The sequence below is a fragment of the Hyaena hyaena genome, unplaced genomic scaffold (genome assembly GCF_003009895.1).
Source record: "Hyaena hyaena isolate Hyena2069 unplaced genomic scaffold, ASM300989v1 scaffold_1, whole genome shotgun sequence".
In the NCBI taxonomy this organism is placed as follows: Eukaryota; Metazoa; Chordata; class Mammalia; order Carnivora; family Hyaenidae; genus Hyaena; species Hyaena hyaena.
Window position 1 is genome coordinate 4,556,632 of NW_024080633.1, and position 21,326 is coordinate 4,577,957.

At 45.9% G+C, this 21,326-nt stretch overlaps 1 protein-coding gene across 2 annotated transcripts in view; it reads left to right on the top strand.

Moving 5' to 3' along the window:
• The window catches only part of GAN (gigaxonin), a 64,230-nt gene that overhangs the window by 29,404 nt on the left and 13,500 nt on the right, over positions 1-21,326 (top strand). For both annotated transcript variants that reach the window (XR_005527426.1, XM_039226430.1), the window contains exons 3-10: positions 1,002-1,352; positions 4,358-4,575; positions 4,792-4,913; positions 8,115-8,227; positions 9,400-9,549; positions 10,569-10,705; positions 11,132-11,260; positions 21,186-21,295. Coding sequence is in view for 1 of the 2 variants with exons in the window: in XM_039226430.1 (XP_039082361.1) it covers positions 1,002-1,352; positions 4,358-4,575; positions 4,792-4,913; positions 8,115-8,227; positions 9,400-9,549; positions 10,569-10,705; positions 11,132-11,260; positions 21,186-21,295 (1,330 nt within the window). In the remaining variant the exon portion in view is untranslated. The remainder of the gene's footprint in view (positions 1-1,001; positions 1,353-4,357; positions 4,576-4,791; positions 4,914-8,114; positions 8,228-9,399; positions 9,550-10,568; positions 10,706-11,131; positions 11,261-21,185; positions 21,296-21,326) is intronic.

Genomic DNA, 21,326 nt, shown 5'->3' on the forward strand with positions numbered 1-21,326 from the left:
TGCCCCTGTCCAACTGGTGTACAGTTAGCTGCTGTTCTGTGGCTGAATTTAATACTTCACATAAATGGGAAACGTCTCCTTGTGGCCTGCTCAACACACTTCTTTCCACAGTTTTGTTGTTCAGTTTCTCAGGTGATCGGCAGTCATACATTCTTTTCCTGCATCTGTGGTACAAAATGTATAAAATGTTTCTTGGGCTCCTGTAACCTGGAATCCCTCCCTCACATTTCCGAGGGCGGGAGAAGCACCCATTCTTTAGGAGAGGAGAGTCCGGACTGCTGTGATGGTGGCAGTAGCTTAGAGGCCTGTTTCCTTACATCGCCTCACTGTTGCATGCAGCAGCCGTCAGGTGGGTGGAGGAAGAAGCATCCGAAGATTAAGGAAAAGTGAAGTTCATAATGGTAAACAAGAAGTCTTACCTTAGGGATTTCTTCCAGAGAGTGCCTTTGAGATCAGAGTGTATGTGTCGTGCTGAGTGCGACGTTTGGCGTTTGGAACACAGTCCTCGGGCAGAGTGGCCCTTTCCCCCACCCCCAAGGGGCAAGTGTGGCGTGTCTGGCACACCATCTGGCAAAAGACTGTGATACATCTGGAGGCAAGATCTGCCACAGTTCCAGGGCTGGTAATTAAAGACACCTCCTTCAGTTGACCACAGAATGCGGACCTGTCCACTCACAAGCGTTTTAGTCACGTAGGCCTAGAAGTGAGCAGTGTGGACGGTCCACCTGCGAGGGGTGCACAGCAGTTTTTGTCATAAAGCAGGGGAGGTGCTGGGAAAAGTCAGCCAGCCACCTGTTGCCCCTGTGGTATGGGGTTCACCGGTGCCCTCAAACTCCTCTTGAAAAAGAAGCCCTAGCCTGGACCCTGTGACATTGCCAATATTCGATCATCTTTGACCTACAGAAGTGGAGCTTGCTTTCATGTGGTTCAGCCTAATAGGTTAGCGGTTTGGGTTTCCAATCTTTACGTTCAGATGTAAAATGTTGATGATGCTCTTGCAGATCCGGCTGAACGAAGATACAATCCAGGATGTTGTGCAGGCAGCGGACCTGCTCCTGCTGACGGATCTGAAAACCCTGTGCTGTGAGTTTCTGGAAGGCTGCATTGCCGCGGAGAACTGCATCGGCATCCGCGACTTTGCCCTCCATTACTGCCTGCACCATGTCCATTACCTGGCCACGGAGTACCTGGAGACTCACTTCCGGGACGTCAGCAACACAGAAGAATTCCTAGAACTCAGTCCACAGAAGCTTAAAGAAGTGATCTCTCTCGAGAAGTTAAATGTTGGCAATGAAAGATATGTGTTCGAAGCAGTAATCCGATGGATAGCACACGACACAGAGCTAAGAAAGGTACCTGGGCTGTGTAGCGTGGTCAGATTTGCCCCATATTTAACTTAGATCATTCACTTGTTTATTTAATCCAAAGTATAGACATGTTGTCTTTCCCCTTCAACTCGATAGACTTAACAGAGTTGTGATCTGAAAGATGTCGGTTAGGGGCATCTGGGGGGCTCAGTTTTAAGTGTCGGACTTTGGCTCAGGTCATGATCTCACAGTTCGTGAGTTCAAGTCCCACATCGGGCTCTCTGATCTCATTGTAAAGCCCACTTCTGATCCTCAGGCTTCCTCTCCCTCTGCCCCTCCTCTCTCTCCCTCCCTCTCTCTCTCTCTCCCTCTCCCTCTCCCTCCCTCTCCCTCTCTCCCTCTTTCTCTCTCCCTCAAAAATAAGTAAAACATTTAAAAAAAAAATAGAAGGTGTCTGTGGGACATCTTTGCATTAGGATCGTTGAAGTGGTGGTTTTTTCAGACTTGACCTCAAAAGCTCACGTGACTGGTGATACAGCAGTGAAACTGTTAATACCTGTGAGGAGCATGATATCTCTTGTACATTGTTTTTAATGGGAAAATGCACTTCAAGCTTCAGCTGGAGATTGTAGACATCCAGCGTCCTTCCATCCACCATCACTGGGCTGAACTGTGGGGGGCCTCTGGCAGAGGCCGCCGAGAGAGAGGGGGCACAGGGCTCTGGCAGACGGGTGAAGGGGTGATTGGCACCACTCAGCAAAGGCAGGAGAGCTCCTTGCCGTTGTCTGGAGGCTGTGGCTCCAGATGGGGAGGCCCCGGGGGCAGCAGCTGGGACACAAGGGTCTCAGACCCACACTCTTTCTACATTGGGAGTGGGGGCAAAATCCTAGAGCTCTGAGTCCAGTATTTATAGGGGCTAGCTTCAATTACAGTATTCAAAATAAGAACTCTGTTAGGTTTTAAAGTAGTTTTCAAAATGTATACTTGCATTGTTCATTGTTCTCAGTAACTATTGACTGAGGTTCTAGTGAATAAGCTGTAATTTTTAAAATTCTGTAGGGCTGTGGGGCACCTGGGTGGCTCAGTCAGTTGAGTGTCTGAATCTTGATTTTGGCTCAGGTTATGATCTCACAGTTTGTGGGTTCAAGCCCCACATCAGGCTCTGCTCTGATGGTGTGGAGCCTGCTTGGAATTCTCTCTCTCTCTGCCCTTCCCTGCTAATGTGAGCTCCCTCTCTCTCTCTCTCTTTCAAAATAAATAAAATTTTTAAAAAGTTTTTTAATTCTCTAGGCCTATGTAGAAATGATGGACTGCTCTACTATAGATAAAAACTCTTACACAGTAATGATGTAGAAATACACACCGCTGCATGGTTGTAGTCTCCGTGTGGCAGTTAGCATTCACTTTCCCACGCTAGGTGGGTAGATGAGGAAAGGAGAGAGGAGCGATCTCCGTTTGCTGCCGCTCACGGGCACCGCTGTCACTAGCTGCCCCTTCCTTTCTTCTTCCAGCGACGAGGATGCCGCGGAAACAAGAGGCATTTCCTCCTCCTTTGGTCAAAAGACTTACAGACTTCATACCTTAAAGGCCTTTACTACTCGGGATACAGAAGAGTATAGTCTAAAATGACTATTGCAGGCAGAGAAGGACAAATATCATATGTTTGCACGTATAGGAGGATTAGGAGGAACTTGACGGAGGAACAAGGGGGAGAAGAAGGGCGGAAATGGTGGGGGAAAGGGAGAGAGGCAAACCATGAGACACTCTTGAATGCTGACAAAAACTGAGGACTGATGGATGTGGGGGGGGAGGGGGGGATGGGCATAGAGGAGGACACTTATGGGGATGAGCACTGAGTGTTATGTGGAAACTAATTTGACAATAAACTATTTGTAAAAAAAATAAAAATAAAAATAAATAAATAAATAAAATGACTATTGCAGGGGCGCCTGGGTGGCTTAGTCGGTTAAACGCCCAGCTTTGGCTCAGGTCATGATCTCACGGTTCATGGGTTCGAGCCCCGCGTCGGGCTCTTTGCTGACAGCTAGCTCAGAGCCTGGAGCCTGCTTCAGATTCTGTGTCTCCCTGTCTCTCTGACCCTCCTCTGCTCATGCTGTCTCTTTCTCTCTCTCGAAATAAAACATTTAAAAAAATTTTTTAAAAATAAAATGACTTGCAAAACCAAGAAAAAGTCTGCATTAAGGGAGTTTTGCCTCATGTGTGTAGAATGCTGTTGTCAGTTCAAATTTAATGATCCATTGTGAAAAGTATGTAATTCATATTATACATGTTAGATATTTTTAAACAATAATAATTGAGGAAATACAGAGTACTCAGGATTCTTCTGAACTTTGGCTTTTCGATATTTTTCATATAATATTTTTTTACCATTTATTTATATTTGAGAGACAGAGAGAGACAGAGCATGAGCCAGGGGAGGGGCAGATAGAGAGGAGGAGACCCAGAATCTGAAGCAGGCTCAGGCTCTGAGCTGTCAGCACAGAGCCCAATGCGGGTCTCAAACCCACGAACCGTGAGATCATGACCTGAGCTAAAGTCAGATGCTTAACTGACTGAGCCACCCAGGCGCCCCAATCTGGTAATATTAACATCAGTCCGTTTTCATTATCTGTTTCACCATATCGAATCAAGCTATTACCATGTATAACGTTTCCATAAATGTGACTGGAATCCCAGCACATCCAGCCATGTGAAATGAGGCCACTGCAGCCGAGCTCCAAGATTGCCTGTTGCCAAGGTGACCTTTTAGGGTGTAAAGAAAGCCTCCTGAAACTCCTCAGTGCTACATCAAATATAAATCTGTACGGATAGTTTTTTAAGTTAAACTTGTATGGTTTATCAAGGCCGTGGGAAGTAGAAGGGAGAGGGGCCAGTAAAGTGTGTTCACGCGGTGCTGGCGCTTGGGACTTGCCCACAGATGACGTGTTAATCATTTCAGGGTTCCGTGAGCCAGGAAAGGGATGTTCTGAACATGGTGTGTTGTGTCCTTCATTTTCCCCCCTCCCCATTCTCTCTGCCCTGTCGTGTAGGTCCACATGAAGGACGTGATGTCAGCCCTGTGGGTGTCAGGGTTAGACTCCAGCTACTTACGGGAACAGATGCTGAACGAACCGCTGGTACGAGAAATCGTCAAGGAATGCAGCAACATACCGCTGAGCCAGCCGCAGCAGGGGGAGGCCATGCTGGCCAACTTCAAGCCGCGCGGCTACTCTGAGTGCATCGTGACCGTTGGCGGAGAAGAAAGAGTGTGAGTATTGGACGTGAATCGTTCAGCAGTCGTGCGAGGGGAGAGCTCTTTCCACGTAAGCAGGAATTCATAGTATTTTTTGGGTATCGGAGCATAATAGCAATAGATTTTTTAAAACGTTTTAAGCATTCTTTAGAGCAATAAAACTAGTCATAGTTATTATAAGCAGAACTATATAAGGCCCATTAACTGCTAATCAATTATTTATTTCCTTAGTTCACGGAAGCCAACAGCAGCGATGCGATGTATGTGCCCTCTTTATGACCCCAATAGGCAGCTGTGGATTGAACTGGCCCCTTTAAGCATGCCAAGAATTAACCACGGAGTTCTCTCAGCAGGTACCCTTCTACTGTCAATTTTACTTAAACACGAGGTCAAGTAATAGGTAATTTCAGGCTTGTACAGAATGACGCAAAACCTTTTAGAGATTTGATTTTAATTTTAAGAGATAATTTTATTATCTCTGTGATGACATCTTCTGGCTAGCTCTAGCCTTCCAGACTCTGTCGGGACAGGGTGTCTTTGGTCAGCCTGTACGTTCCCGAATCTTTCATACCTGGCTGTTTTTAGGAATTTTAGTGGAGGAGCTGTTTTACTTGATGACGTGACTGATACAAGAGCAGCCCTCAGGGACTCTTCCCACTGTGACCTACGCGGCCACACCCGCAACAGAATCCCTTTGAGCCGCCACAGTCCCGTCTTTGAAGTTCATGCCATTCAGAATCCTACTAACTATATGAAAAGTAAAGCTGTTGCATCAAAGCAGGCGTTTCACGTGAGACTCTAGAAAATAGTACTTTCATTAGCAAAGGCTTAAAGTTATTTTACAACAGAGTATCTTTCACTGACCTTTGCAAGTTTAAAAACAGCTCCACGTCATTCAAAGCTCTCACTTGAGGCGATGGAAAGGTTGTCCTTGCTGCCTTCTGACTGTTTGCTGCCTTTCTCTCCACCTGGGTCTACCTGCTTGGGTTCACCCACAGGTGCCACTGGGATAAATTCCAGCTACTTCCAGCTGTCTTCCTGGAATCCACCTTATTTTACAGTCTCTGTTTGCCCGCTAACATGGCTTTAACGGTTTTGAAAGCTACCCCAGATTATGGAAATGGCTAAAGCTAAACTATAGTACAGAAGGGGAATCATTTTGTGGGTTCCAGGATTATTGAAGTTAATTGTTAGTAACAAGCACTGGGAGGCAGTGATGTAGCCAACAGGGTGTGGGTCTGATTTCCCTCTTCTGTCTTCTCACAATCAGCTTCCTCACATTTTCTTCCCATCGGATGTACGTATATCCATGATTTTCACACACGCACACCTACCACAGCGGCTCCAGTGTCGCGCATTTTCCAAGATTTCCTGGAGGGGTTGGTGCTTCAGAAACATTGAACAGTGAGGATGGGGTTGTGTCCATCTATAGTGAGTGCGGCTGTGACGTGACCGAGTGGTTCCTGTTTGTCCAGCCTGTACTGCGTTTCCTCTTTTCCTTCCCGCATCCCCTCTTTTCTTCTTTAACTGATGGTCTTTTTTTTTTTTTTTTTTTTTGGGTTATTTACCTTTTTCCCTCTCTTCCAGGTTAGAAGTTATAGTCTTTGTCTATATTCCTTTGAAAGTCATCAAAGAAACCATAAGCTGTATTCTTAAGTTATCAAAACCTAAGTGCATTTCTGCTGTGTTGTAGTATTAAAATGACTACTTATAAATATTTACATATAAATATGTTTTATTCACCTATGTTTTATATATGTATCTGTGGAGTGTCTGTTTAGATTTACCTGCCTATCTACTACTTTCTTTAGATAAAGACCTTCCATCGGATTAGTTTTCTTCTCAAACCTTCCGTCTAGGATTCGTTTTCTTCTCTCTGAAGTTCTTCCTTTTGAATCTCCTTTAATGTGGGTCTGCAGGGAGCAAACACTTGGATCTGTTTGTCTAAAAATATCATTATTTTGACTTCATTCCTAAAGGATACTTGTGCTGGGTATAGAATTTAGGACATCTTAACTCTATGGCTTGGCCTTTCCTCAAATGTGGAAAATTCTTACTCATTTTTGTGTCTTTAAATATTGCCTCTGTTTCGTTGTCCTCCCTCTTCCTGCTTTTTTTGGATGTCAGATTAAACATGGCTACGCCTTTTTGCTCTGTCCTCACCCCCCCTGCCTTCATTTTGTTTTGTTTTCCATGGTTTTGTCTCTCCATGTGTTGCCCTCTTTGTGATTTCTTTTGATTTACCCTCCATGTAATGAATTCTGTCTTTAACACCAACAGATCTACCATTAAACCCACCTACTGGATTTTTTTAATGTAGTTTTTTTTTTTCCGAGAACTTTTCTTTAAATCTTTTAAAAATCTGCTGGGTCACTTTTGTAGTCCTCTTTTTCCAAGAGTTATCTTAAAATTTGTCTTTTAGTTTTTAAACATAGTAATAAGCATTGCCATTTTATTGGCTTTGTGATGAGTCCAGTATTTGAAATTTGAAGTCTCTGCTAGTCTGCTTCCTATTGTCTTCTGTTGCTGGTTCTACTTCATAGTCTGCTTTCTGTGTCCTAGTATCTTTGGGTAGATGCTGATCATTTTATTAAAAAGTGTTTCTAGGACTAACTTGATGCTTTAGAATTTTAGAATATTCCGATCTAAAGATTAGATAAAGGTTCTTTCTTCCATACAAGTTTTACATTTGTTTCTTCCAGTTGCCTATAAACACTACCAATTTGGAATTACTGTAAATCAAATTCAAATCTTGAGATCTTCCAGATAAGCAAGGAGATTTAAATCTGGGTCCTGGCTCTGGATGAATTTGGGAGAGGCTCTCCTGCCAGAAGCCACACGTCCTATGGCCCTAGGGTTTTGATTTCATGCCTTCAAAGCCATTACAAGATAGGTTGGAAATTTCCCAGATTGGTAAATGCTTTCAGAGCAAAATGGTTTCCATGGTTGGTTACCTCTCCAGCTCCCACTTTTCTCTCAAGCCTTGCCATATTGTCCCGTTGGCTTCTTCTCTTTTCAGAAGATTATTTCATTTCACAACTGTTGTGTCCAGGAGTTCAGCTGTTTTGCACAACAGTTGGTATGAATAACCTGATCCCCTGTTACTTGAAACAGGAAGTTCAACAGTGACTCTTAGATCCTGTTTTGGATAGGAAGTGCACCCAGGCGCCCTGGATCTGAGCGCTCTGGGTCTTGAACGAGCAGATGAGGGCTGTAGATCAGAAGCCGTTTGAGAACCCCGGAGGGGAAATAGAATTGATGGAGCTACCCGGTGTCTGCATGGGTGGTGTTGGTCTTGCTCGAATGTGGTAGGGCGGCAGGGACCCTCTCCGATGCTGAGTGCGATAAACTGGTCATAGTGACTCGCAGATGTGGATTAGGCTCCCTCACTAAGGATCGACTGAATTATGACCAAGACCTCACACCCACTGCTATTGTACTTAGCGAAGTAGTCTCCACATACAGTCTCTACAGCTGGGGCATTTATGTTCGGCACAGAGGGGGATGGAGATCAAAGTTTCAGCTTCCCCCTGTGTCTCCTTTGAATTTTGCAGAGGGATTCTTGTTTGTATTTGGGGGCCAAGATGAAAATAAGCAGACCCTGAGCTCAGGAGAAAAATATGACCCAGATGCAAATACATGGACTGCATTGCCACCAATGAATGAGGTAAAAAGTTCTTTTTTATTTGCTTTCATAGTGTGTCTTTCTTCCCTTTAGCACTTTTGTTTTGCATCTGCAAACGTGTAAGAGGAGAAGCGGCAACCCTGCCACACGCCAACACCCCCCCACTATGCTAGTGCCCGCTGTCCCGCTCCTCCCCGTGCCTGCTGTCGCTCCATCCGACCTCATGGTTTCTCCAACCTGCACACGCTCTTGCTTTGGGACCTTTCCCAGATGCCTTTGCACTTCGCTCCTCGTTTCCATCCGTTTCTGCACAGCACTCTCCTAGGAGACCTTCCGTCCAACTCCATAGCTCTCCCCACACTTCCCGTTTTCTTTCTCTTCACACGATGCAGCACCTTCTCACCTACTGGTTATTTTTTTTTTTTTTAATTTTTAAGTTTATTTTTGACAGAGTGAGAAGGAAAGGGGAAGAGAGAGAGGGAGACAGAAAATTTGAAGCAGGCTCCAGGCTCTGAACTATTAGCACAGATCCTGACCTGGGGCTCAAACTCACACACTGAGATCATGACCCAAGCTAAAGTCAGACATTTAACTGACTGAGCCACCCCAGTGGCCCCCCACTGGCTATTTTTTTATTATTCACACAAACTTCTTGGCGGCCAGGGTTTTTGTCTTTGTGCTGAGGGCCCTATCTTCAGTGCTACGACAACGCTGGGCACGGGGGACAGCGGGGATGCTAAGGAAATATTTGCTGACAAACGAGTGTGAGGTACCTCAGGCTCCTGTCATTCCAGATAGCCTGAGCGCGAGTCTGGCCTCCCCAGGCCTCTCCCAGCCTCAGGCAGTGCTGTTGCCATGGCCCTTTCTTGTCCTTCACATACCAACTTGGAAACACTTAACTATAGCCCATTGCTGAACACATGTAATTTTATTGACCCAGAAGGTACTGTTATTGTGAGCTGTGGTAAGTGAAAAATAACAATTCTACCAGTGAATTTATCATGCAGGTAATTCCCACGTTCAGAATCACTCCGGGATGTGAGTTCTCTGTTGTGGCAGAAGAGTGAGCCGCTAGGGAAGTCACAAATATCTGAGAGACATGACCTTGAGCCTGGAACCCTGGAATATCATGATATCTGTAATTTGTATTAAATGTGTGGCTACCGGTTTGGCAGCCGGCCTTCTGTATGCAGAGATCTTTGATGTCTTTTCAGCCACGGCATAATTTTGGAATTGTGGAGATAGATGGAATGCTGTACATTTTAGGAGGAGAGGACGGAGAAAAAGAGCTGATTTCCATGGAGTGCTACGACATTTATTCTAAAACCTGGACAAAGCAACCTGACCTGACCATGGTTAGAAAGGTAAGGATCATGTCTTGTGGTTACAAATTGGGTTTTAGAGTTAGCGTTTCTTCGTTTCTCACACGCTCCCTTGAGTATGATCGACGGTGTTAAAAGAATAAGTGTTGGAGTCTTGCGTCGCTGTTGGTGGCTCTCCTCCGTTATCATCCGCCATCTGCCAGGATAGGAGACGGAGAGTGTGCGCTCACCCTGACGGGGGCTCTGCAGTGTCCACGCCAGTGCTTGCCAAATGCATCGTGCGGGCGCTCACCCAGGAAGCCCCCAGGTCTTCTAACCTGTTTGCTCAGTCGCTGCGCAGGCCCCAGGAGAAGCGGTCTGCAGGCAAGAACGGCCCTCGCATACTGAGTAGAGTGAAAACAAGGCTCCTGTTAGCTGCTGAGGGCACGGCTGTCTCGCTCCTGTTCCCTGGCAGGGGGTGGAGGGAGTCTTGGTCCCGCCAGACCTTCGTGCAGTCCCCCGGGTCTTTACAACTCCAGTGCTGAGTCCCCTCTTTCTGTGCCTGCTCAACTCCAGGAACTAAGTGACATCTTGCTCGATGGAATCTAAATCTTGGATCTTCAAAGAGTGATGGAAGAATAGAGAGCCTGGAAAGTCCCTTTAAAAATTAGGGTTGGGGCACCTGGGTGGCTCAGTCAGTTAAGCATCTGCGTGGACCCAAGCTCTGCGTGGACAGTACAGAGCCTGCTTGGGATTCTCTCTCTGCCTCTCCCCTGCTTTTGCGCACACACGCTCACTGTCTCTCTCTCTCTCTCTCAATCAATAAACTTTAAAAAATTAGGGTATTTATATATTTCACTTAGTGTAATAGTATTAAATGGAGTGAACAAACAATATGTGTGCTTCCTCTTCTTCTCGTTCTTAAAATCCTGTGTTCGTGATGTTGGAAAGCACCATAGTTTCACTATTAGAAATCACATCCTTTCCCTACAGATACCCTACAGTGCTCTCTAGACTAAAGGTAGCGTTTGTCTAACTTGAATAATCAGTCTTGCCTCCCCTCTGTTACTTTCTCCTTTCAGATTGGCTGCTATGCAGCTATGAAAAAGAAAATCTATGCCATGGGCGGAGGATCATATGGGAAACTCTTCGAATCCGTGGAATGTTATGACCCAAGGACCCAGCAGTGGACTGCTATTTGTCCGCTAAAGGAGAGAAGGTATGAGAGCGTGGATATGGACTTTGTGAATCTCCCTTTCTTTCAAATGAACCTTTCACTTGACTTGGCATTTAGTTTCTATAAAAATAAATGAGGGACACCTGGGTGGCTCAGTAGGTTAAGCCTCTGATTTCCAGTCAGGTCATGATCCTGCACTTCATGAGTTTCAGCCCCACATCGGGCTATGTGTTAACAGTGTGGAGCCTGCTTCAGATCCTCTGTCTCTGTGTCTCTCTGCACCCCCCTTCTCAAAAATAAACATTTTTTTAAAGTAAATGAATAATCCATTTCCTAAAAAGGAAGACCCACATATTCATGAAATCCTGAATGTCATGGTGTTAAAACAAACATAAGAGGAGTTAGGGAATCCATTTACAACCAGGGGCTGTAAATCCAATAGCTGATATGCTCTGTGTGTCCCTTCAGATTTGGAGCTGTGGCCTGTGGAGTTGCCATGGAGCTCTACGTATTTGGAGGAGTCAGAAGTCGTGAAGACATCCAGGGGAGTGAGATGGTCACTTGCAAGTCTGAATTCTACCATGATGAGTTTAAGAGGTAATTATAAGCAGTTCCACATAACTTCTGCAACTTTTCCTTTATGCTTTCAAAGTCATGTCTTAGATTTGTTTACTTTTGTTTTCAAGTTACTTTACTGCATTATCTCATCTATTTAGGACATATGCCTAATGCCCACTAGATATTTAGTCAGTGACTTCAGAAGTATCTGTAACTTAAAACCATTGAAAAGTGTTTGTGAAGTCTATATCAGACCTTGACCCTTGGTTGCTTAAACCCATTCGTTGGCTTGCTATAGCTTTTAAAGTTTAAACTCCTTAACCTAGCATACATGGCCTTTTGTGATATGGCCTTTGTCTATTCTTTCTGCTACTGTTCAACACAGATGCTTTACTTGAGTCATGCTGAGCAACATTTTCCCCCCAAAACACGTTATGATTATCTCAGCTCTGTGCTTTTATACTATTCCTTTTGCCTAAAATTTCCCTTCCATTATTTATCCAGTTAATATAGCCTCTTCCAAAACTGTGCTTAATGAGCTGCTGCCTAGAGAAAGCTTCTCACACCTCCCAGTCCGATTTCGGTTCCTCAGTCTGTGAGGCTGTGACATTTGATGCCCGTGTCTTGGATTGTAATCATTAACCATAAGGTTCTTAAGGACAGGATTCATCTCAGCCAGCTCTGGGTCCTCGCTTCAGCAGTGCACCTGACCTGTGTTGGCCGCTCAGTGAAAGGTTGATTCCACGGATGAAGTGTGGTGTCACAGAGTCTTCAAACATCTGATAGGTCATCACACGTGTCCTGTAGGGTAGGCACCCCCTACCCACCTCCTCCCCTTCTCTCCTCTCACACGTCTTACTGTGATAGCCACTAACCAGGACTGTTTCGTTCCAGTCCTAGAGGCAAATGGTCATGGGGAGATTCATCGTGTTACAGAATTTCAATCGTGTTACCAGAAGGGGGTGCTATAATGCAACGTTTAATTCCTTAATGTTTCAGATTAGCGCAAACAGGGGCAGTTTCCAAGGCTTTAGGAATACAAATCAGTGTTATTTAACTTTTAATGTAGTTTATATCAAGATATTTGCATAGCCTTCTGTTCCTTCGATTACAGGGATAAACAGTTTTAGGAAAATTTATTAGACAAAGTATGAGAGCAGTTGAGAGAATGTCTGTTATGGTGTTGGGGTGGGGGGGGCAGAATTTCAAAGACATTCTACATTTCTCTTGATACATTACTGTAAGGGCTGACTGTCCAAGGTATAAAGCGCTGTGTTAATTCCTGCCCAAGTGAATCTCAAGACCGTCTGCTCAACTTCACTTATAAGCAGTGGTCAGTGTGTTTGGTTTCTGCTAAAATATTGCCACGCACCTTTTTCGTAATGACTGAGTTACTGTTTCGGCAGCGTGAGCTATAGGCTGCCGTTCGCCTGCTGGGGTAATCAAGGCTACTGATGTCTCCCTCTTTCCTGTCCCTGTTTGTTTATAGGACTTCAGTCTGGCTGCACAGTTTCTCAGTCCATCCTTGAAATGCTATAAATCACCGAACCTTTATATTTCTATCAAGCTCTTTCATATTTATAGTTGATACGCTTTAAATGTAAGTGTATTGCTTGCTTTCAGTTCGTTAAGTATTAAACATGAGTATGGCTCCTTCCTTGCTACTTAAAAGCACTTCCAAATAAATTCGGGAATCCATTAATTTCCTTATTTCTAAGGTGTCCAAATATTTATTTATTTTGAGAGGGAAACAGAGAGAGAGCAAGCACGTGTGCACAAGGAGGGGAGGGGCAGAGAGAGAGGGAGAGAGGGAATCCAAATTAGTCTCCACACTGTTAGTGCAGAGCCCAATGCAGGGCTGGAACTCACAAACCATGAGATCGTGATCTGAGGGGAAATCAAGAGTCAGACACTTAACTGACTGAGCCACCCAGGCATCCCTGTCCATTGTTAGTTTTTAAAGTAAGCTCCATGGGGCGCCTGGGTGGCTTAGTCGGTTAAGCGTCCGACTTTCACTTGGGTCATGATCTCGCGGTTCGTGGGTTCGAGCCCCGCGTTGGGCTCCGTGCTGACTGCCAGCTCAGAGCCTGGAGCCTGTTTCAGTTCTGTGACTCCCTCTCTCTCTGACCCTCCCCTGCTCATGCTGTCTCTCTCTCTCTCCTAGAAATAAATAAAACATTAAAAAATTAAAAAAAAAAAAAATTAAGCTCCAGGCCCCATGTGGGGCTTGAACTCAAGACCTTGAGATCAGGAGTGACATGCTGTACCAACTGAGCCAGCCAGGCACCCGCCAGTGTTAGTTTTTAAATAGTAGAATGAGGAAAGCTGAATTCCTCTTGTCAGTATAATGTCTAAAATTCTTACTTGTTATGTACATAACACTGAGTGCCGTGTATTAACTCATCCATAGCTCATTCAGTCTTCAAAAAGCAAGCCTCTGAGTATTGGTGCTCCTTTTATTCCAATTTTACACTGAAACACAGAGAGTTTAAGTAATATGCCCAAAGACACACAGGTCACAAGCGGCTGGAATTTGAACTCGGGCACTCTGGCCCCACAGTCCACCTTCGCAGCCACCACACCATATGGCCTTAAAAACACCGGCTTTCCCGTAAATCCTTACAGGAAGAAACTTACATATAGCAGTAGTTTATTTCTCAAAAGAGCAGATGTTTCCAAGTATGTTATATTTGCATACCGTGGAAACTGTTGCCAGATGAGCAATCTGTATTAGACTGGAGAACATTTATTGTGTTTAAGTAATCTCTTGTCTTTCCTGTCTTTGTTCCCTATTTTTAGGTTAAAACTTTCCTGGAAAAATGCCATATCTTATTTTCTGTGTTTCTGACTAAAAACAAAACTGTCTGAAGGAGAGCAAAGAAATTTCCCTAAGTCATGCCACGTTGTAGTAGCCACTTTGTGTATCCAGAACGACAGGCATCCCCTGTTCCCGCGCCCGGTGTTGCGGCTCCCTCACCAATCCCCCCACCCCCCACCCCCAGTTCTCCACACCCAGAAAAGCTTGTCTTCGATTCTCTCTTGTGCTTCACGTCTCGTCCGTCGCCAAGTCTTGTCCCCTTCTTTTATGCTCTGGAATATTTTCCACATCACTCGCCTTCATTTCTCTGCTCCTGCCCCACTGTGCTCTTGTGCACAGTGTCATTAGCCTTCTAGCCAGGTTTCCTGCACTTTGTCCCTATATGTGTTTTTGAAAGATGAATCTGACTTTGGTCATTTCATTCTCCCACTGGAAGTTCTCGGTGTTTCCCCACTGCTTACTGAACAGAGATGGTAGAGTGTACCCTCCCACCTGGGTTCTCTGCTCTCTGAGGTTAAGAGAAATGTTCAGCCTTTTCTAGTCTCTTCCTTCCCCTGCCCTGCACTCCCGCCCCCTTCTCTATGCATCCCGTGTTTGACGGCCTCCCCGCGTGTGCTCAGCCCGGATGCCCCCTTTTCATTTCTATAGACCTGTCATGGTGGCTGTTGACGTCACGACCTGTCAGTTTCACGTTTGGGTCCCTGAATGTATCATTTAACAGGCGTACTTGACAGCCGTACCTGACAGCCGGCAGAATCCCCATGTTGGTTCTCTGACCCTTGGGTTGGGAGCCGTTGTGGTAGGAAGGGCTAAGTGGAAGTCCACTCACTGTAACGTTCCTTCCCTACAAGGCAGAAAACCAGAAGCAGTTCTACGTCCTTGAACAATTACAGAAATTAGTGCCACCATCAAAGACTTGAAAATGCAAGAGTGGCGCTACCTCTCACATCCCCACTTAATTCACTTGGAAAAAGTAGAAAAGGCAGGTGGATTTTGGATAATAACTGTGTGTCTCATAAACATAATCAGACGGTTACACGGATCTCAGATTTAGTCCCAGATGTAGTATTTTTATGCGGATGTTATGTCCTTATGCAACGCAGTCCCTGGCCTTGGTATGTGGCTGCTGACCTAGCTGCACTTTTTCTTCGTCCCAGTTTGCAAGGACCCCAAGAAGCAGTTGGCCTGGCACTGCCTGGCCTCGGGGCCACGCCAGTCCTGCTGTCTGCCCCATTAGTCCAGGAAGATTTCGACCCTCTTGGTGTCCCTTTAAAACACCGTGTTGGTCTGCCCCATCGGCATCACGCTGTTTGCATCAGATGGCGAAGCAGTAGCAGGTGCCACGGCAGCCTTTGTAAGACGCGGGGGGATGAACTGCACTCCTGACCACGTGAGTTTCAGTCATGGTCCCGTCAGGGCGGAAACCACACCAGGCACCTGGGCAGGGAAAATGTACTTGGCTCGTCAGTAACTAGTAAGAGACGGTTCACTGCGAACGGGTGAAAGAGAGCTCTGAGGAGCGCAGAAATAGCTCGTTTGGGAAGTGCAGCCTCTGCTCCCTTTAGGGCTGAGGGAAGTACCCTAAGAAGGAGCATATTGGGAAGGGGCCTCCCCGCCCCGCAGGGGTGTGCTGTGCCCACCGCAGGCAGGACGCTGGGATGCGGGGGCCAGAGCTGGTGGGCAGGAAGCCGCCTGCTGGGGGCAGAGGACCGTGCTGAGGGCAGACACCCCTGGGTCCCCTGCACACTGCAGACAGCAGCACGCGGGAGGAGGGAGAGACGGACACCAGACCCAGAAAACCCCAGAAAAGAAGCCCTTTCCCCTACCTGGCCTTGTGATCCCTCCGACGCCCCCTATTGGCAAAGCCTAACACTGAGTTCATCTCTTCAAGGCCGTTCACTTTCTCCCCTGTGTTTTGCTGTCATCTATACTATTTCCTTCTTTTGACTGACTTTGGGTTTATTTTGCTCTTTCCTTTCCCAACTTCTTCAGGTAGAACTTTAGATTTCTTCATTTCTTTGCCAAAAGCTCCGATCTTCTCAGAAGCACGTTTCCCTTTCTCTCTTGAGCATAGTTACACCAGCCACGTTCAAGTCCCCGCCTGATAGATCATCCCAGCATCTCGGTCATGTCAGAGTTGGTGTCTGTTTATGGTTTGTTCCCTTGAGAATGGGTTCTCCTTTCCCTGGCTCTTCGCCCGTAGGGCACTTCCAGGCTGCGTCCTGGACATGGTGAATGGTACGTTGTTGGGGCCCCGAGGCCCCTTCTGGTGCTTTCAGAGCACTGTGCTGACCGTCTTAGCAGTTGTGCACCTAGTAGGACTCCATGGAGGCTGTAACACCTGCTGCACACGGTGTTACACCTGCTGCCACCATGGAGGTGTAACACCTGCTGCCACTCAAGCCCCTCTTCAGTTCTGGAAGCCCAGGGTCAAGTACTCACAGGCTCGAGGCAAGTGTGTGCACAGGAACTGAGGCATCCTTCTCCGCCTCTCTTTCGAGGCCTCCACGCACTCTGATGCTCTGCCCTCATTCCAGGGGCCGCGAAGACGGCAAGGTTTCCTGTAGGGCCATCAGCCCTTCCGAGCCGCCAGCGCCAGGCTGCCTTCAGCCCAAACCACTGGAGCACGAGCAACTCACTCCCTGGGGCTGTGTGCTCCAACTTTGCCTCTGTCCCCAAATCTGCCTGCATTTGCTCTGTCTCCAGAGCTCTTGGGCAGGGGTCTTTTTCTCTTGCCCAGAGCTTATAGCAGCTGCTTCTCACAGGAGGATCAGCTTGTTAAGAGCGTCCTCCTCCCTCCTGGAGCAGACGCCTCACTAAAGCTCCCTCTGCCTTTCTCCTCTCCAGTAGCTTGCCTGTCCCTCTCTCGTCCTCACCGTCTCTCCTCGCCTGACCTTCCCTCCCGTCCTGCTCTCGGAAGCTCGCTGCTACAAGCCGGGCAGTCTTCCAAAGTCCCCTTCACAGGGACATTGCTCATAAGATAGAGGCCACATCCCTGCAGCCTCAAGTCCTCATAAGACCATATTTGAGAACATTGTAACTAAAGACGTACTACTGCTTTGTCCATTACAAAAATGACTTACTCCTGGACGGCTGCTTTGTGTGGGCCGCTGTGCCGAGCACTTTACACTGGGCACTTCATTTCATGCCCACAAGTCATTGGATGTTAGTGGTGGTGTTTGGTATCTGCGTTTGACAGATGACGGTTAGTTAAATTGTCCAAGGTCAACAAGGTGATAGATGGCAGAGAAGGAAAGGCAAAACCACATGCTTTGATGTCTGTTTTATTTTTTTTTTTAATGTTTATTTTGGGGGGAATAGGGAAAGAGAGAGGGAGACAGGATCCAAAGCAGGCTCTGGGCTGTCAGCACAGAGCCTGATGTGGGGCTCGAACCCACAAACTGTGAGATCATGACCTGAGCGGAAGTCAGATGCTTAACTGACTGAGCCACCCAGGTGCCCCTGTTTTATATCCATTTTATAAGCAGCAGCTAAATGCATGAGGCAGTTACGTTTTTGTATTAGTTTTATTTCATCTGAAGCCTCAACATTATATGAAATAGATCACCTAGGATTATTTTTCTGAAACCCAGGCACTCTGAGTCATTGATCTGCTTTGGACCAAACTTGGTAGATCGTCTACACAGACCGATTTCTTCAGCTTTGTTTAATTATTCCAGGAATTATTAAGGAATAATGTGAGGTTCTCAACTCTACAAAATTCTGCCAAAATGTTGTGTTTGACGTGCTTTTCAGTGAATAATCTAGTCACAGATGTTTGGCCGGCAGTGCCAGGTGCCCCTGTGAGGGCACACATGGCCCCATTCTGGGTCGGCCCCGAGGGGTCGTGTGCCCCGCCACTGGCCTGGGTCCTGGATGTGGGGTGCAGCTGGAGACAAGGCCCGGGGACATTCACTGGCTTCACTTGATTCAGAACCTGGAAAGAATCAAAATGTCAGAGTTTCATTAATTATGTTTATCACTGAAGACATAAAATGTGAATAAGCCAGTTATTGTAGTTTGACGTTTTCATTTTCTTTCAAAGGCCTTTTCAGGTCCCCACTTTTACTTTTCAGCGAGAGCTCTTAGATTTTTCCCTTTCCCTGTTTCCTAGAGACATTTTGGAAGCGGAGGCCAAACTGTATCCCTAGTCCCAGCAAACTGCTGGGTACCAGTCTGCATTCAGGTATAAGATGAGTCAAATGTTGCGTGAAGGTATTCAGAATATGGCAGCTTTATGTTAGCCTTGCTTTGGAGTGCTTACGTGATCGCAGATCGTTGTGACAGATCATTTTGCTTCTGTGCTTCTTAGAATTCCAAATATGGAAGCTGCTACTTTATAACAATCTGGGAAGGGTTCATTGAAAGGAAAGTGCTGTTCTTCGTGAAACAATTTCACATTTGACTTTAACTCAGAGAAGCACTGGATCTGAGCTCCGGTAGCCACTGTCTTCCTGGACCCTTGGTAGCACAGAATTGGAGATAAAACAATAACGTCAAGACACCGTATGCCCCAGTAACGAGAGTAGGCCTGGACGTGGGCGGTTCTTAAGGGTTTAGATACATTCCCAGGGTCTGACACAGGTCTACTATACCCAGCCTGTGTCTTTAGCTGTTAAAGGAAAATTGTTAGGTCCAGTTACCTTAAGTGAACACTATTAAATAGCAGAATCTACGGTCGGTGGTGGTGTGGTGCTCAAACAAATGAAAAAACAAAATGCTTTTATTTTGGAATAATTTTACACTGATAGGAAAGTTACAAAAATAGAGCCATGCACCCAGCGTCTCCTCATGTTAACACCTTACATCGCCATGGTATGGATATCAAAACCAGGATATTTATGTTGGTGTGGTATTATTAAGTAAACTATGGTCTTTATTTGAATTTCACCAGCTCGTCCCCTAAATCTCTCTTTTCCCTTTGCTCTGGAATCCCACATGGGGTCTGACAACGTACTCAGGTGTGTTTCTCTAATCTTTTTGCATCTGTGATGGTTCCTTGGTCTTTCCCTGACTTTGATGACTCGTGATATTCTTTTGGTTGTTGTTGTTACTTTTATTTTATTTTATTTATTTTTTTTTACAAATAGTTTATTGTCAAGTTGGTTTCCATATAACACCCAGTGCTCATCCCCACAAGTGCCCTCCTCCATGCCCATCACCCCCATTCCCTTCCCCCCACCCCCATCAGTCTTCAGTTGTTCTCAGCATTCAAGAGTCTCTCATGGTTTGCCTCTCTCTCTCTCCCCCACTATTCCCCCCCTTCTTCTCCCCCATGGTCCTCCATTAAGTTCCTTCTAATCCTCCTATACGTGCAAACATATGATATTTGTCCTTCTCTGCCTGACCTATTTCACTCAGCATAATACCCTCAAGATCCATCCACGTTGCTACACGTGGCCAGATTTCATTGTTTCTCATTGCCATGTAGTATTCCATCATATAGATAAACCACATCTTCTTGATCCATTCGTCCGTTGATGGACACTTAGGCTCTTTCCATGTTTTGGCTATTGTTGAGAGTGCTGCTATGAACATTGGGGTACATGTGCACCTATGCATCAGCAATACTGTATCCCTTGGGTAAATTCCTAGCAGTGCTATTGCTGTGATCCGTGATATTCTTGAAGATAATTGGTCATTATTTTAATAGGATGTCTTTTAATTTGCGTTTGATGATTTCTCAGGATTAAGCTGAGGTTACGCATTTTTGGCGGGGACACCGCACAAAACGTGCCTTACTCTGTGAGTTATAAATGCAGCACTATCCTCATTTATTTTGTGGCTCAGCTGGTCCAGCTTTGGCCATTGGGAATGGCTTCCCATCAGCTCTGCGTCCTCTGGACACACCCCATCCTTTCAGCACTTCCTGTCTGGCACGCAATGTGCCCCAGACTCATCTCGTGTTTCCTGTCTCAGCTGGGGAATCAGCCACTTCTTTTTGGAGCCCTGGATCCTTTTAGTAGCTGTTAAATTGATTTTCAGCAGAAGTGCCAAGGCAATTTAGCAGGGAAAGAAACGTCTTTTCAGCAAATAGTACTGGATCAACTAGATATCTGTATGGAAGGAAAATGAATGTCTACCTAATACCATTCTGAGAATTCAGCTTGAAATGTACTGTAAGACCAGAGTGTCAAAGCTGAAACCATGAAGTCTCCAGAAGAGAGCATCGGTAGAAGACCTGTACAGCCTTGGAATAGGCAGGAATTTCCTAGAAGGACATCAAAAGCATGACCTTTAAAAAAAAGAAAGAAAGAAAAGAATAAATTGTAGTTCATCAAAATTAAAAACTAGTCTTCAAAAGATTCCATAAGGAAAATGAAAAGATAATCCACAAGCCAGGGAAAATATTCGTGATCTACATATATCTAACAAAGGACTTGTATCCCCAACACACAAAGATCTTAACGATTCAAGAGCAAGATAGAAAACCCGGTGTTAAGAATGAGTGGATCTTGGAGCAGACATTTCACCAAAGAAGACAGATAAAATGGCCAGTGAGCTCACACAGAGACACCCGACTTCCTTCTGTTCCGGGAAGCCCACCCCGCTAACATGGCCAAGATCAGAAAGCCCGACATTCCCAAGAATAGGCAGCACTGCCCAGCGGTTGGGGTTCTCAGGTGTTGCTCACTGGGATGAGAACGGCACAGCACGTTGGAAGACGATGTGGCACTTCCTTATCAGGTGGAATATACCTTTAGCCGTATAGCCAGTTCCATGACGCAGTATCCAAAAAGATTTACACTCCAGGGTCCAAAACTGCTTTATTCACCAGAGCAAACACCGGAAACCACCCAAATGAACATGAGCAAGGGAATGCATAAGCAAATTCGGGTACATCCATATAATGGAAAACCACTTAAAATAGTAAGAAACGAATTATGGGTAGAAGCCACACTGTAACAAATCTCAGGAACATTGTGCTGAGCAAAAGAAGCAGATTGAAAAGTGCATACTCTTTGTGTTTCAAAATAAGGGCAAAACGCAGTGTCCATAGTGACAGGTGACAGTAAGGAAACAGGGAAGCAGGTTGAGCTGAGCTGGCGCAAGGCCCTGCGCTCTGGACACATCAACCACGTTTTGCCATCTTCCTAGACCTTGTCCTCTTGACTTCCCTAGTTTTGTCTGTCTGTTCGTTTTCAGGTGGATCTACCTTAATGACCAGAACTTATGCATCCCCGCCAGTTCCTCTTTTGTTTATGGAGCCGTCCCCATCGGAGCCAGTATCTACGTTATCGGAGATCTCGACACAGGTAAGCGCAGTAGAGTGATTGTGCTGGAGCT